General features: G+C 32.3%; 1 protein-coding gene across 1 annotated transcript; it reads left to right on the top strand.

Annotated features, from left to right (window-relative positions):
- The first annotated feature begins 1,619 nt into the window (after nt 1-1,619).
- On the top strand, nt 1,620-10,971 carry LOC122535225. Its single transcript, XM_043666581.1, has 2 exons — nt 1,620-2,814; nt 10,547-10,971. Exons 1-2 carry the CDS (start codon nt 2,486-2,488, stop codon nt 10,923-10,925), a joined length of 708 nt encoding a protein of 235 aa, XP_043522516.1. The 5' UTR covers nt 1,620-2,485; the 3' UTR covers nt 10,926-10,971.
- Nucleotides 10,972-17,469: the final 6,498 nt, after the last annotated feature.

The raw sequence follows: 17,469 nt of genomic DNA, 5'->3' as shown, positions 1-17,469 counted from the left end.
TCTAGAGATTGACGAACCAACATTTTCATTTTTCTAAAAATTATGAAAATAGCAGCTGTTTGTTTTCGATGTATCGAATTTATGCCAAAAATTTCTACGTTTTTTGTTTATATTTTTCGAAATTGTTAAAAATTAAAAAAATTTTCGATCGTCAATCCCTAGTAAATGTTACACTAAAGATACGTACCAAGTTTCACGATAATCGGTCGGTTAGATTCCGAGATATCTTGCACACCGTTTCTAAAAACCTAGTTTTGAGAAAAACGCGTTTAAAGTTTCAAAACGTCATTTTTCATACGTATCCTTTACTTACTTGTTTTACTTATATATCGCGGCTCGCAGTTTTTACAATTTACAACTAAATTGAATTCAAGTCCTCTAATATTCGATTCACATTTCAAAAGTAATGAAATTTGAATCACACGATTTACACTTTGTAATACTGCTTAAAGTAGTAAACAGTGATACAAATTCAATTATTCTGTATCGGCGGATTTATTTATACCCCAAAATGAGTCCTTTTGTGTCTTATTTCTAATACCATCTTATTTCTAAGACTTCAGACTACTATTTAAGACGAAGAAAAAGTCGATTTCTTGACAATTTCAAACTGTCTTGACCCCTGAACCACTTGCGCTGGCATTGCGGACCATAACGAGTGACCAAACCGTATACAATAATTCGTCGCTCTATTTTTTCAAGAACTCGTCGGTACGACATTGCTGGATAGAAATTATTGAGAAGTGATAAATTTATCATTTGTTTTGCCCGTGTATTTGGTTATATACTTAAATATATTTAAAACTGAAAGAATATTGCAATTTTGGGACGAAAAATTCTCGACGTTCATAGCGCAGGAGGTTAATATTTCGAAATACGATGGAAATCTACTTTAGCTGCTTTTGCCCATTGTAGAAAGATCTATACAACTTTCTCGATCTTTCCCGATTGATTTCTTCTTTTTGTCACAAAATCTATCTATCGTTAAAACAGTTAGTGATGAAATGATCATTAAAACATTAGTGATAAAATCAAACCTATCATTAAAACAAGTTGATAACCCCCCTCTCCAAAAAAAAATTGATTCTTTGAAAATTTCAAACTGTCCTGACCCTTTAACGGACGAAAAAGATACGCTGCTACTGTTTTTGAGGTACTGTCGCGCTCTCGTGGGTGAAACGCGGAAGAGAACGAGCAGTTTTTAACGAAACGTCCGACAGAACGGAACAACTCGTTTGAAAAGCTCGGTAGAAACGTGTAATTGCCGGCCTGTTCTCGCATGCCGAGGCCGTTCCTCCGCGATTCTCGCGGATCTTGCTAAATCGGAGGAACAACGCGCGCGCGCGTGTGTGTGGAACGCGCGCTGACGATCGGTTACGATCGTGCACAGGGGCACGATCAGAGGCAGGTCAGTTGGGTTAGGCCCGAATAGACTGTCAATGAGGTGTCCAGCTGTGCCCATCCTGTGCAACGCGGCAACAATTATTATTCCCGCCGGCCCGTTACGTTGTCCCTCCTTGCCCGTGTTCCAGTACTTTTTACCAGCCCCACCATTCGCATAAACATAACCGTGTAGCGGCGCGTACGTAACTTTACGTTTAGTCGCTAGTTAGTCGCGCTCGTTTCACAGCATTCGCTCCGCCGTTCCACGCAGCGCGGCGGAATTTTCTTCCTGGATAAGAGGTTCAGTGTTTCTCGAGAGAGAGAGAGAAAAAAAAAAGAAACAGAAAAGTGTGTCGTTGTTGGAACGATGGTCCAGAGGACAGTTGGTGTTGGAGTTACTATCGCGCGCGCGGACGATCTTTGGAACATACGTTGAATCTCGGTTCTAACGAGGTGAACAAAGCTCTGTGGCGCGTCGGAGCGTGGTGAAGCGGGTCAAGGTGTCTAAAAGTCGAAAATATCGTCGGCGAGGAATTCCTCCTCCTCCTCCTCCTTCGCCCCCACCCCTCTTCTCCCCCCCTCCCTCCCCCCTTCTGAGAAAACAAAGAGTCACGCGACTCTGTCAACGATCAGCCGGCTTCCCTATCAGCCGGCGTGATCGTTAATCAACGATCGGCGATCGTCGTGTTTGGACTTTCTCGGAGTCATCGTCACGCGACTCCACGTACTGTCACGACGATCGACAGGGAGAGACGCGCACGTCGAGCTGTAATCGCGAACCGTCGCCGAGTCCATTAGCAGTCAATCGAGGAAAGCCGATCGGGACTCGCGCGCTTCATCGCCGACAGCTTCGTGGCAATTTCGATCGTCGTCGACAAGTTTTTTTTTTTTTTTTTTTTTGTTTTTTTGTACATGGATTCGCGTTGCTTTCGTCGCGACGAACCTACGAAACATCGCGAGTCGGTTCGAGCTCGCGTAGCCGAAGAGAAAAGTCAATCGCCGATTCGAATCGGTCGAGATTGAAACGTTGACTCGTGCTCTTTTTTTTTGAATTTCCGATTTCCGGGTGGACGCGATCTCGAGCCGAGGCTTCCTTCGAGATATGGAAATCGACATGAGCGGGAAAACGAACAGGTCGACCGAGGAATTAGCCAAGAGGCGTGTTTCCATTAGCGATCAAATCGTCGGCATGGATAATCCCAACTTTGATCATCATCGGCGCATAAGCGCCAGCTCGGAGCATAATTCCGATCATGGCCGTGGCAAATCGATACTGCAGCACGGGGGCAGCAACTACAGCGGCAGCGTGGAGAATATAACGCAGCACAAGTTCGATCTCGAGAACGGCAGGATCAACGGGCGGAAGAAGTCCGCGTACAGCTTGACCAGCTCCATCAGGGACAAGATCGAGTACTCGGAGGAGTTGGAACGGTGAGAATGCTCAGTGTATCTTCTACACAGGTTGTACAGTAATCGAAAAACTTTTCGAACTGGATCGTGCGACATTTTTGAGAAATGTTTCAGTCTAATCGGACGGATGGAAAAGAGAGAGAGAGAGCTTCAAACTTGCGAAATGTTTTTGTAACAAAAATTTTGCTCGTCAGTGTATCATAAAGTTTTCGAAAATTGTGGCAAATGTTGAATAATTATTACAGTTTGTGATTTGAAATCCTAAACACTTTTGTTTGAAATATTTTGGGAATCGTTGACGACAGTAAAAAAATAAAATGATTCTTCCAGAAAGTAATTTGTCAGATTGTTAGAAAAAGGACAAACTGTTGCAGCTTTGCAAACGTTGGCGTCTCTGCCACGCAAACTAGCGTTGAACGTGTCTTTCTGACACTAGAGTTTATATCGAACGATGATATATACGAGTCCTATAAATCTGGAAAATATTTTGCTCGAAAAATTGAATTAAACACGATAACAGCAGAAATTGAATAGTATAATAATGTAACAGTAGATGTACGTTTGTACGTTTTATTATAAAAAATATATATATATATAGAAATATATTTCTATAATATATATTTCATATTATAGAAATATATATATATATATATATTTAACTAATTAATTTATTTTATATTAATATTAATTAATTTTTATATATTTTAATTCATTCAAGTTCTAAAGACGTGTTACTTAGATATTATTCTTCATGCATTGTCTATATTATTAATTTTTCTATATTTTTCGTTAAATAAACGTATAACCGATACGATACTATATTCTTAAATGAAACTTCATCCTCAACAAATGCTCGTCTCCATGGAACTTTCATCACTTTCAGATTCTAAAATATCTGTTCAATGATATTTCTTCAAAAATATACAAGTTTGAGCAGAATTTCTTTTTTTACGAAACGAAAACGGAAGCTTGTCAGTTTCGATCCTTTTCTCTGTTAATAATGTAATCGTCAGCCAGTCATCGAGTTGTCGTTCTTAAAATTAAGTAGAAGAATCTCAACAGTATCCAATTTTCGCGTTACCATTTTCTTCTGATATTTTTGCCAATTTTGTGAAAGCTATTTTTTCGACTGCTGAAAGATTTAAAAGTTTGAAAATTAATTATAATTAATTTAATAATTAATATATTACAATGATATATAAATAACATTGTAATAATATTAAATTACAATTAATGAATCAACATCCTGGATAGATCGATGAATCTTTTAATCGTGAAACATCACGAGATATCGCTGAAAGCGACAAATAAGAAGTGATTATCAATCGACAAATGGAAAAGTGAAGAATTAAACGCACATCATCGATCAAATTGACGCGCGTACTTGCATTTAATTATTTAGACAATTCGAGTTCTCTCAAAGTGACATCCTTCTGCGATCGACGCAGAGACAATGAATGAAAACTATTCGAAGCAGGCGATTCTAATCGAGGGAATTGTAACGGATCTAGGAAGCGTAGATCGTGATGTAACAGTCGGTCACAGAGCCTGTTATTTCCAATCGCCTTGATAAGATCATAAAGTCTAATGAGATTGAATCAAGCTCTATACTAATTGCAAGTTTCCTATATCGTCTGTTCGCGTGCACTTTGCAAGGTATGCATCTTCGTTAATGCTTTCTGAATTCACGATGAGCTTTTTGCTCGCCACGTTTCAGAAGAGTTGATACAAAATCAGAGTTGGTCGTTATTCGAACAAATGTTCGATCAGAAATAGTTGTTCGAATGTATTTATTTTCGTGGACAATAATTATTTATTATTTATTATAATTATAATAAATATAATAAACATAATAATTATCATAAATGTAACAAATATAATAAACATAATAATTATAATAAATATAAAAAATATAATAAACATAATAATTATAATAAATATAATAAATATAATAATTTATTATTCGTAGTAATTGCTCAATGATTGCAAAATTTTACAATTTTACAAATTGTTACTTTTGTCGTAATTAATTTTTTAAACAAAGTTTTAAACATTAAAGAAGAGAATTGCAGAATAGAGTTGAAAAAATTACTTTTATTATTAAAACTTGATCGTCTCTTTTTATGCAAGTATAACATGATATAATTAAATAAATTACAACTTGAGAATCACTTGAAATTTTTATCTGATGTATACATTAAACGAACCTTACTCAAATAAATACTTGTTCGATGGAATGTTTATTCAATAATGGTGAATGAAATTCCTTATCATTTTGTCCAATACTAACACGAACGACTGATCTCATTGATAGATGAGAAATAGAAATAAAAATCCTTGTCACGTAAGAAATAATTATTTGAAAATGCAAAGTTGTGTCGACTGTTGGTGATTGAACTTGTCGTTTGTAATTTCACAAGTCGCTATTCTTTTGATATTTTTAACTAGAATTACCAAAGTGATCAATTTTTAATTTTATGAGTTCAAATTTTTACATTTGTAATTATTTTAAATAAAAGTTTTTATTCTTTATTATTATCTTATCACAAGGATTCATGATTTTGTTACTTTAACATCCTTGATGTAAATTTTAGACTTTGGTCGTTGATAGTTTTAAAATGTTAAAATCAAATTCTGTGAAAACTAAAGTTTGCTTTGAAAATTAGTTGCTTTCCTCTTCCTTCAATTGAACAATATTGTTGCATGTTGTAAATAATAAAAATTCCTCTTTAACTTGTTCACGATTATGAATAGAGCAATTCACAATTTACCATTTCATGTTCCACGTTAATCAAAGGCGCACAGTGTGAATTTTCAAACAAAATTAATTAATCAAAATCAATCCAAAAAATTAGAAATAGAAAATAATGTTTAAACCAATATTTAAGTAACTTGCAGTAAAATACTAATCGCGATTTCAATATACATATGTACAATGAGTTTAGAATGAGTTAAAATCTTAATGCACTTAAATCAACATGTGTAACTCTTTAAAAGAACACGATATTTTCCATGTAATCAAATATCAACATTGATATTGACAATTGAGATAAAGTGAGACAGGTAGCTTCAAAACTTTTCGTATTGTTCGTCTCGTAGTATAATAACGGGCCATTTATTTTGAAAATGGCGTAGTGGATTCATTCTCTTTTGTTTCGAGATATTCAAATGTCTGCGTTTGTGTCGATTATGCAGCCTCATTTAGCAGCGAAATTTCACTTGATTAAAACAAATGTTTCATCATTTATAAATGGAAACATTATAATGTACGTTGATCTCTCGTTTCCTCAATTTATCCACAAAAAATGGAATTACGCTGCTTTCAAAATAAAATTCTGAAATTATCCTCTATATTGCTTATCTGTGACTCTGATTGCAATAATTCAATTCTTATTTTTATTCTTACTTGGCGAATTAAATCGAACGGTGATATTTTATGCATCAAGCGTTTGAATAAATATTATATTGAAGTTTTTCAACATCTATTGTCCAATCAAAAACATTTTCGTACTCTGAGATGAATAAAATTAATATAATGTACGAGGCGATAAACCAATCAACAATAATTTATGACTATAGTCATTATACACACATATATATGTATCTGACAGCATTATAAGATATTAAAAAAAAAAAAAGTAAGAAAAATTGATCAAAACTATTCTGGTAATCCGGCTTGAAAAAATCGACGTTTTTGGGATTTTTTTCTAAGGAAACCATTTCGCACAAAGATTTATTCATATTTACAATTTTTTTTTTTTTAACGATATTAATGAAAATTGTAGAAATTGTACAGCCTTAAGCATGCGTTTAAAAACGGGTTCGAATGGCTGAAACTAAAAAACCAAAACTCATCTTAATTGGCATAAACATGGCTATCGCGTGAACCATGGAAACAGCGAAATTTCGAAAATTAAAAAAATGGCAGCATTCTGAAGTTAAAATATCGATTTTCCTTGTGCCTTTCGTCTTTTAGGATGTAAAAAAAAAAAAAATAGAAAAAAACATCAGACTTTGAAATCTGTGGTTCATGCGATAAAGGTACATTCGGAGAAGATCTTCTCTAAATTTCAAGTCAATCAGTCGACTAAAACGTGAGATATCCCGTCAGCCAGTTTAAAAAACATGGATTTGAGAAAAACACATTTGAAGTTCTTGTTACCCGTTGTACAAAAATATTCATACTTACGATATTAATCAATCGAGCAGTACAAAAAATAAAATATTATAAAATAGTATAATAATATAAAAATAAATAACAAATAATAATATAAATAAGAATATTATAAAATAAAATATTTTATAATATTAATTCCCTTAACACACTGTGAATTTTTATGTATTTATGAAAACTTTCAACTGTTTATGAAAATACACACTGAATGCATGCACATAATGAGAAAAATTGTACAAGTAAACCAAAAATGTAATACTCGTTGCAATATTCATTATTTAAATTCAATAACAATTGTCGATAATAATTTTATATATTCGTAAAAGTATGAATCCGCATGAAAATCATGTTTACACACGGATTGTTGAAAGTTTTTACTGAATTGAAGAATTTAAAGTGAAGAATAACATGCTCGAGATAGTTTTCAACTCTCTTACTAGGCTTGCTGAACTCCGTGAGGGATTTTCATATAGTGACACATATACTGTGATGCATGATATCGACTCTGAAGTTTCACGGCGCAGGTTGCAAAGTTGTCTGTACCAATATTGACGTATCGGCGTTAATTAGGGCTTGCATCGGTGCAGCAATTAATATACCATCTTGGTTGATGAGCAAGTTACATCGATACTGAGTGTCACTTTACACGTATATCATTTCCGCGTTAATTGTAAAGATACAAAATTGTACAATCCCAGTAGTTTTTCGGCCTTTTATACTTGAAAGTGTGTTGCATATTTTATTTACATTTTTCATTATTTTCTGTTACATTTCTTATGAAGGACGTAAATTACTCTTGTACGTTGTAAATCACTTGTAAATTACTAAAGTCACTGGAAGTGTCTACTGATGTTAAAAGATCTACAATCTACAAATGTTTAAAAAAAAAAAAATAGAATCAAGTATGTTCTTATTACACTATCTACAGTAATATACTAATTTTTATCAACTATCAAGTATAGTAAAAGTCACTGTTCTTTGAGTATTTTATATTTTCTACAAGTGTATAAAAACCTGCAGTCTCATAATCACTAAAAGTGTGTATTAATATTCAAAGACCATAAACAGATCATATATCCAAATTTTTAGCCAGCCAGTAGACTACAACTGTTCAGTTTAACAGGTATATATTCATTTCATACACACAGGTACAATTATTCTATTCAATTTAATCTGGAAATGAAAATTAATGAAAATATCAAATCTGTAAATGAAAACTATCAAACAACTGTAGAAAAAAATAGCTCAGAATGGGAAATGAATTTCAAAGAAGTTACAATTTTGTCTAAGTAATTTTTCTATAGAGATTATACATGTATCTTCGCTTGATATATTTTCTGTTTTTGATGCAGTTGATTATTTCCTGTTAAACTATTATTAAATAACATTAAATGCTAGACTATTTATGTTAAACTATTGTTGAATAATATTAAATATTAAACTATTTATGTTACACTATTATTAAATAACATTAAATCTTGGACTATTTATATTAAACTATTATTAGATAACATTAAATGTTAGACTATTTATGTTAAACTATTATTAAATAATATTATATATTAGACTATGTTAAACTATTATTAAATAATATTAAATATTGAACTATTTATGTTAAACTATTATTAAATAGTATTAAATATTTGACTATTATTTGACTATGTCGGATAGTTACTAATTTAAAAGATATTCTACTTGACTTTAATTAATTGAATAGAAAATTAATCTCAAGTCTTCAAATGACGAGAAAAGGCAGAGGCACTATTATCGTAATTATGTAAAATTAAAATCAAAATATCTTCCAAACAAGTGACATCGATTGAATGTGTCTTTCCATTTTAAAAAATGAGGGTGACCTTGAAGTAACCTCTGCACGTTCCATAACAGATCTACTTGCAGCAGATTGTAAAAAATGATCGAAATAATTACTTTCTAATCTGAAACTCTCCTTTTTTTCACCTGTACAATGGAATAATTTGCATTTATAGATTAAAATTGGTTTCCCTATGTAAATATCTAAAATCAAGTATTTATGCAATACAATACAAATGCTCGTTTAGAGTACATATCTTCGATTTTGATAACAATAAACAGGTGTAGTCAAATTATCGATCAAATTACAGCGATAATATGTATCGATAATAACTCTAGCGTTAACTGTAACGTTGACACTCATTGTCAGTCGTAGATTTCGTCAATCACAGTTTCGTAAGATTTAAAAAAATCGATAAACGTATCGCAGCATTCGTTTCACCAAATTTCAATTGCTGATACGCATTTTGTATATTTAGTTTCCATCGAATTTTTGAAAGCTATGGGATTATATCATTTATTATAGTCATATCTGTCCTATCATAAACCCTATCAAGGTCAGTAATAACTCGAGAAGGTGGACGTGACCCTAAACATTTAATTATAATTATAATAATGTTTCTTCTCTTGTTTTATCATAGAAAAAGAATCTGTAAAAAAATATATATTTTTTGTAAAAATATATTTTTTATTTGAAATTTGTTTTTTATTTGAAGGAAATTGACTACTTTGAAGACACCTAACAAATAAAAAGTAAATATGACAGTTGTACTTTCGAAAACTTGAAAGTTTTGTGTGAAAAGGCAATTGTTCTCGAGATATCGACTTTTGGAAATTTTCAAGCGAACATACTCTTCTATATGTATAAATACTACACTTTCTATACCCTAAATGAATAAAAAGTGAGAAAACGTCACTGAAACACTGAATGTTGAATCATTAAAATAACATGGCGGCCTTTCAATCTTTTTAGGGAAATTTATTATTTAATAATCCATGATAAGAAATACTTAATACTGTATCTATGTATTGTTATTAAAATTTATAAATAAAAATTGATTATAGACTGAAATTTTATAAAATAATATTTTAAATCGAAATATGGTATATTTAAGAATAAATGAGTTATAAAAAATTTAATTTTTAGATAATTAATTTTAATATTGAAATATTTATGTTTTATATTAAATAAATTAATTTTAAATAAAAAATAATTTTATTTTATTATATTTGAAAGAGGATTTAATAGTAAATTAATTGTAAATTATTTTAATCGAATCAAAGTATTAATAAGTGTCAATTTTTAATGAGAATAAATCGTAACATAGTAAAACCATATAATATATAGTATTATAATTTATATAATATTATAACTATATAAGCTATATAATATATAGTTATACAACTATGAACTAGATATAAAACAAAAACAACTCTTACAAGCACATGTTTTCAAAATTTTTCATTGTTCCATTTACTCAAGTTGCTGGAAATCATGCATAGCCATTTTAATTTCCAAGGGATGCTCTGTAACTTACAAAAAAAAAAAAAAAAAAAAAAAAAAAAAAAAGAAAGGAAAAAAATGAAAACGAACAAATTATGAATTTTTCAAACCTTCCAGTTTCTTCTTCAGCTACCCTGTGTAATCAAATTTTGACACGACCAAACGTAGTTGAAAAAGATGAATGCGATTTGACTTGAATCTTTTTTTCTTTTTTTTCTTCTTCTTCTGGAAAACTCGAATATTCGAAAATTCTTCTGTTTCAGTTCGTGGTTGTACCTGTTTTGCGCGCGATGCCACGGCCGCGACGACACGCCGTCGTGGGAGCCGCCCGGTTGGAAGCGAGCCTGCCCCCAGCCATTTTGCCCGAGCTACAGAAAATTCGCCCGGATATTGTGCTTGTTCCTGTTGGGTCTGTTGCTCTGGGGCATCGTGTACACGATACTAGGAGACGATGCCGCCCCCGGCGGCCAGCTTTTCGGCCTGGCAGCCCTCACCATAGCCGCGCATTTCGGCGGATGGCTGTTCTCCTTGACCACCCTTCCTGCCCTAATCGGTATGTTAATCACCGGGATCATACTGCAGAACATCGGCCTAGTCAACGTCGAGGGCAGCTACACCGTCGCCGTCTCCAATCTGCGGTGAGTCTTTGCTTTCTATTTTTTTTTTCTTTTTTTTTTTTTTTAGTTTCTCTAGTTTCTCCGGAAAAGTTAATGGACGGAAGTGACGACGATTAATTAGACTGTTTGGACGGATGTTTATGGAAATTCGAGTGCAGAGTAGCGCGTAATAGCGCAAAAACCTCTCCAACATCTCTCGAAACGAATCTCTTAGGTTCCGTTTACATTTACATTGATGGAAATACGAATTTGCATCAACATCCGGCGAACGGTACAGTGACGAAAGTTTCTCCTCCTTTTCCTTTTCACGTGGTGGTGGACAACACGACCTGCAACACTTTGTTCTGCTTTTATTTTTTAATTCAATTCTATTAAATATAAATTTGAAAGTAATTTTAGCTTTTTTCTTAAATTTTATTTTTATAACTAATATATATATAAAGTTATTATTTTTTATTTGATAAAATTTTTAAATAAATATTCAATCATATTTTCTAATATTATAGTTTCATTGTCAATATTAAATATAAAATTAATGTTTAATAAAATTTCATTGTATTTAATTATTTTAATATATTTATATTTAATATTAATTTTTATATTATATTAATATATATATATAATATTTAAATAGCTTGTATATATAGAGCATAATATTGAAAATATTAATGAAATTAAAAATTTTGCACTTTGTTCTCATGTCTACAACTTTTCGTATCTTCTTGATTAAAATTTACAAATGAACAAAATTTAATACGAACAATCAGTTCAAAGTTCTCTTGTAACTGTCCTTTAATTTAATCGATTGAATATTATTCTCGCTGCAAGTAACAAAATTTTAAATAATATAATAATGAAACGTTCAGTTCTGCAAGTAACAAAACTTTAAATAATATAATAATGAAACGTTCAGTTCTGCAAGTAACAAAATTTTAAATAATATAATAATGAAACGTTCAGTTCTGCAAGTAACAAAACTTTAAATAATATAATAATGAAACGTTCAGTTCTGCAAGTAACAAAATTTTAAATAATATAATAATGAAACGTTCAGTTCTGCAAGTAACAAAACTTTAAATAATATAATAATGAAACGTTCAGTTCTGCAAGTAACAAAATTTTAAATAATATAATAATGAAACGTTCAGTTTTACGTGACAGAGAAAAAGAATTTTATCGAAAATCATCGATTATTTCTGTATTTTTTTAATAAAGTAGATCAATTGTGAAAGATTAATAAATTACTTAATTATTTGATATATTTGTTAAAAGAAATCGGGAAATCGGGAAATTTGAGCATAATGTATAAAGTTGAAACTTGGAGTCAAGACAGATAATTTAAATCAGGTAATACAGGCAATAATTTAAATTATTAGATAGCGAGTGTTTAAATTATTCGTTTACTTTTTTCGCGCTCACTCAAGATTCTCACTCAAGATTCACAGACCTAGAACGTCTTAATTTTAAAAGCAAAGAGAGACTGTTTACCTTTTCGATGGAATTGCAATTGACGTTCCCGCGACTGGATTCCTCGCGAATCTCAGAGGACTGAACGTTTTGCGTTCGAAACGCGACATTGTCGCAGATTATCACGATCAGAACGTCTTCGACGAGTGAAACTACAGTGTGTCCGTAAAGACTCTTTACAATTTCAAAAATTTGTTACAAAGGCAAATAAAGAGAGAGAGAAGTGGAAATCATTACAAAATAAGACAAATATATTTAAGTTTCTTTTTCCTCGTTTAATATATCTCTATGTGGGCACCATTAATTGCACGAAGCACATAGAAACTGTACTCGATTTCTTACACGATCCATGTTTTCCTCAAATCTTCTTGATCGTTCACTCCTCCCTTTATCGAAAACACTGTCCCTGTCTTCATAAATTTCTCGCGCCATGCGCGAACTGATGGACGTGACGGTGGATTTCTTGCATACTTAGTTCCGAAGTACTTCGCCGAATCTAAAACCATGATACGCACTGTGCCTTCTCTTGAGGAGTAGCCATTTCGTAAGGGATTCATTTAACAGTATCTTATTCATCAACAGGTTACCTGTGAATGCAACGTGATAAAAACCTTGATAACCACCGAGTACACGGAACAAATCTGACAAAGATGTCTCATCAATTGCCTATGTAATGAATTTTTGCAATTGCAAAGAGACTTTATAGACACCGTATACGTCTTTACAGAACCAAACGTCAAAAAACGTTCTCATCAATCCTCACTTCGCAGAATCCGAAATTTCCGATTCCGCGAAATCGTTGGTCCCCCTATATTGTCAATTACGAGTCGTTGAGACAATCGAACGAAACAACGAAAACCGAGTGATTGATGCGCGGGGCAGAGTGTGACACATTTGACAGTCAGAAATTTCGGCAGCTTCGGAGATAAAAAGAAGAAAAAGAAATTGAAGTGGGGGAATAAAAAATTGTCCGAGGAGAGTTTCCATTAGTTGGAAATGCGGCACAAAAAAGGGTTCGATATACGAGCCGGCTGATAACGGCGACGAGTGATAAGGGAATCGATGCGTGCCGCGAGATGCGCGCGATTTACAAGCATGTGCCAGCGAGAGACGAGAATGTTTGTACTTGGTTGAACGACATCGCGTTGACCCAGCCGAGCCGAGGGGTTAATTATTACGCCGTTGCGCGTGACTACAGTTAGACTTAACTGGCCACGTGATTAAAATCATGTGCTCTTACGCACACATTACTTCTTCGGCTGAATTTGTAAATGGAACTTCATCATTTCGTAATTGAAATTTATTCCGTCGCGTCATGTGATAATGTTTGTTCCTTCTGCCGGCGTGTGTGTTTCTCTGTGTGTGTGTGTGTGTGTGTGTTTCGCCGGAATCGATTAGCATGATCACCGTGTCGGAAGTATATCATATTGGGTTGAAAGCTTTATCGTCGAATATATACGTACATATATATGCCTCTACGTGCAAACGCACGATTTTACACCGGGAGATCCATGATTGAGAGACTTGAAGAACCGGAAAAGCAATTAACGCTCCTCGCGTGGAAATTACTTTTTACTTTTTTTAATTCTCTGGGGTTAGGTAGGTTTAATATTGTCCCACATTTTTGCGACAGTTGACGCATGGCGGGATATTTTTTTCACCCATCTAAAGATGCGTTTCAAATGAATTTCGTTTATTTATACCGCACTCTGTAAGAAAGACTTTAATTAAATTTTTTATGTTTAATAATTGAAACGAACGTGTTTTCCCTTTTTTTATATTATTGTGTTAAAATTATATTATATTATATTATATTATATTATATTATATTATATTATATTATATTATAGAGTTTTTTTTTTCTTCACAGGTAGAGTTTTTTTTTTCTTCAAAATTGTGCGACCCTAAGGGTTAAAAAGTTTCGACTCTTTTCAATTTAATGTCAAAAAAACAGTTAAATATTACGGAAAAATGCAACGCATAGCTTTCGTGCAAAATTTGTTTACCGCACGCTGTATAAATTTCATAGATGCGAACGGAATGTTGCAAAAATTCTCCTTCAGTTCACTGTTCTTCTCTCGGATCCAAAACACGCACCGGAGAATCTATCGACACTGAATTATATCGAGTTTCAAAGCAGGAAATACTGTAGGTATTTATAGCCTGCAGCACAGAACACTCTGCACGAAACGTTTCGGATAAATCTGAAAGTATTTTTCAGTAAATATCAGAATCCAAAGTCGAATAATATTATATATTTTACGCTCGCATTATTTTCACATGCTCATTTCTAATTTGTTTATTCACGCGATGGACAATCGAACAGTTTCACAGGAAAATGGAAATTTTCTTTTCAAAAATCAATAGTTTCAAAAATTAAAAAGTCCAACTAATCCAATTTCGAGTAATTAGTCCTCGTAAGAACGAGTCAAGTCCAAGTTTCTGAGTTTCATTCGAGACATTTCAATTCGATTCAAACACGGCCGCTGATGATTTCCTTGTAAAATTTATTCGATTTACGACATTTCGAACGTTACGGCGATATTCCCCGCGACTTTTCCTCCATCGATTTCCGGTTGCTATTTACACTGCGCTGGAAACAGAAGGAGTTTGTACCGATCGAGTTAACCCCTTGCGCTGGCAACTGATTGCGGACCGTAACGAGTGACCGAACCGTACACAGCAATTCGTCGTTTTCTTTTTCCCTTGAACTCGTCGGTATTGGATAAAAATGATTGAGAATTAATAAGATTGTTGCCATTTGTTTCGCCCGGATTACATTTATAAATATACTTAAAAAACATACTTAAAAATATGTACTTTAAATATACTTAAACTGAGAAAATGTTGGAATTTTGGGACAAAGAATTCTCGACGTGCGTTGCGGACTTTCATGCGATCGTATGATCGAACGAATCGACAGTCGGCTGAAGAGGAAAGAGAAGAAGGGAAAAATTGGAAAAGGAAACTGGATGAAATTCTGGCCAGCGCGCGGTATTTCGCGATAAGATGTAATAGAGAGATTTCCCGTTTTGTCAGCTATTTCGCGCGTGGGATTGATAGATTACCCGCGAATGATATCAAAGTTTTAAATCACAGCTTTGCCCCCGCGCCACTTTGTTTCCATTCAGCGAGCAAAAATCGTTTCGGGTTTGTTTTCCTTCTTTTATTTATTTATTTATTTTTTTCTTAGTCCTCCCATTTTTTTTTCGCTCGACGAAACACGGATATAATTCAGAGTATTCTTCTCGCGTTTTCTCGTTTGTTCGACAAACAGCGAAATGTGGATTTCGAGGTAGAAACGTTCGATGAGAGAAAGAAAGCAAAGCATGTGGCAGAGTCGAAGGTTTTTTTTTTCAAAATTTCCTTTTCCATCGGGAGAGTGTTAAAATATTTCCTGCCACGTTCTTTTTCCTTGATACTTTCAAATCAGTACGTTTGTTTGGCAAAATTGTTCTTTCCTCCTTTCCTTTTAGCGCTTGCCAAACAAAATGGAAATTTGGAAAAATATTTTTAATATTTACGCCGTTTGAAACTTTGTGAATCACGGCATTTCTTCTGTAGTATCTTGCACACGAGATTCTTCACAATTTTCTCTTTTTTTTTTCTCTCGAGTAGATACTCGTTTTAGCACCAACGTCATTCGTCTGTAGTTTGGACGTTCGTTTAGTTTGTTTTTGTATCGCTTTTGGTTCATACACTTTTAATTTCGGAATATTCTCTGAATTAGCAAAAATAATAATATTTAATATTTAATAAAATATTAATATTTTAAAAAATAATAATATTTAATATTTAATGAAATATTAATATTTTAAAAAATAATAATATTTAATATTTAATGAAATATTAATATTTTAAAAAATAATAATATTTAATATTTAATGAAATATTAATATTTTAAAAAATAATAATATTTAATATTTAATGAAATATTAATATTTTAAAAAATAATAATATTTAATATTTAATGAAATATTAATATTTTAAAAAATAATAATATTTAATATTTTAATAATTTCGGAATATTCTCTATATTAGCAAAAAAAATTGTAACAGTTTGAGCGTTATTTTTGATAAAATAAAAATTTTTTACATAAATTGGTTGTGACGAAGACTACTTGCAAAGTTACTTTTTTTCCGAGACACTACTTGAACTCATTTGACAAGTCCATTTCATAGAGATGCATTTTATAAAAATAGTCTTAATTTTTAACAATTTTCATTTCTTAATTTCGTTTCTTTTAAATTTATCTCAAAGATAAATACGTTTTCTTATTTTCTGCATGTAACATACTACATCACATCTTTTAACGATAAAATTGACAAGATTCACTTTATTTCACGTGTTCAAAAATTATAAATACCAAATATCAAATGTTCCTTTCAGAAACGACCATTTCATCTCGCAATTAGAATAAAAATTTACATCTCGGCGTCTCTTTTCTTACAAAATACTAAAAACGTACAAATGAATTGGAAACACAATCTTATCTATATACAACTGCAGTAAGTAATGACAATGAAAAAAATTTAATGAATACATCAAGTTTTATTATTTTCATTTACTTAATAAATTTCTTTGTATCATTAATTCTTATCTTAACTGTATAGTAGACTATATGATTTTCTGTCTCAATTTATTTATGTTCTTTGGCAAACCAACACAAAGAACATTCATTTTTCAGAATCTGACAAGTTAATAAATAAACTACTGCTTATAGAATGTTTGAAATCTTTATTCTTCTTTACGTTTGAATTTGCTTTACGTTGAAAGATTTTATTAAATTAGCAAAACTTAATAAACAGAACCCTGCACAGAGCACAAATATTTTTTGGAGATAATTTTCTCTCCGACTATCCGTAAGATTTTCAAAAATATATGGGGGTGTCATTAAATCTTCGTTTACAAGAAAATGCAGTTGAAAAAAATTTGTCAATTGTATTTGAAGTTTGGCCAGACAAGCGCAAACAATATCGACAGTTTTTGTGCGATATTCTATGCACAAAAAGAACGAATAGCGTGGGATAAAATTTAAAAAAGAAATGCGTTTCGCTAAATTGACGTGTATATTGATAAATTTCCAAATTAAATTTCCTCA

This window comes from Frieseomelitta varia, unplaced genomic scaffold (assembly GCF_011392965.1).
Source record: "Frieseomelitta varia isolate USP_RPSP 00005682 unplaced genomic scaffold, Fvar_1.2 scaffold_683, whole genome shotgun sequence".
Classification (NCBI taxonomy): Eukaryota; Metazoa; Arthropoda; class Insecta; order Hymenoptera; family Apidae; genus Frieseomelitta; species Frieseomelitta varia.
This window is presented reverse-complemented; position numbering and strand designations above follow the sequence as displayed.

What these genes read in the sequence shown, in the direction of transcription:
- LOC122535225 (XM_043666581.1), top strand. Translation starts at nt 2,486, where the DNA reads ATGGAAATCGACATGAGCGGGAAAACGAACAGGTCGACCGAGGAATTA. An exon ending in TACTCGGAGGAGTTGGAACG is followed by an intron (nt 2,815 to 10,546) that starts GTGAGAATGCTC and finishes CTTCTGTTTCAG; the next exon opens with TTCGTGGTTGTACCTGTTTT.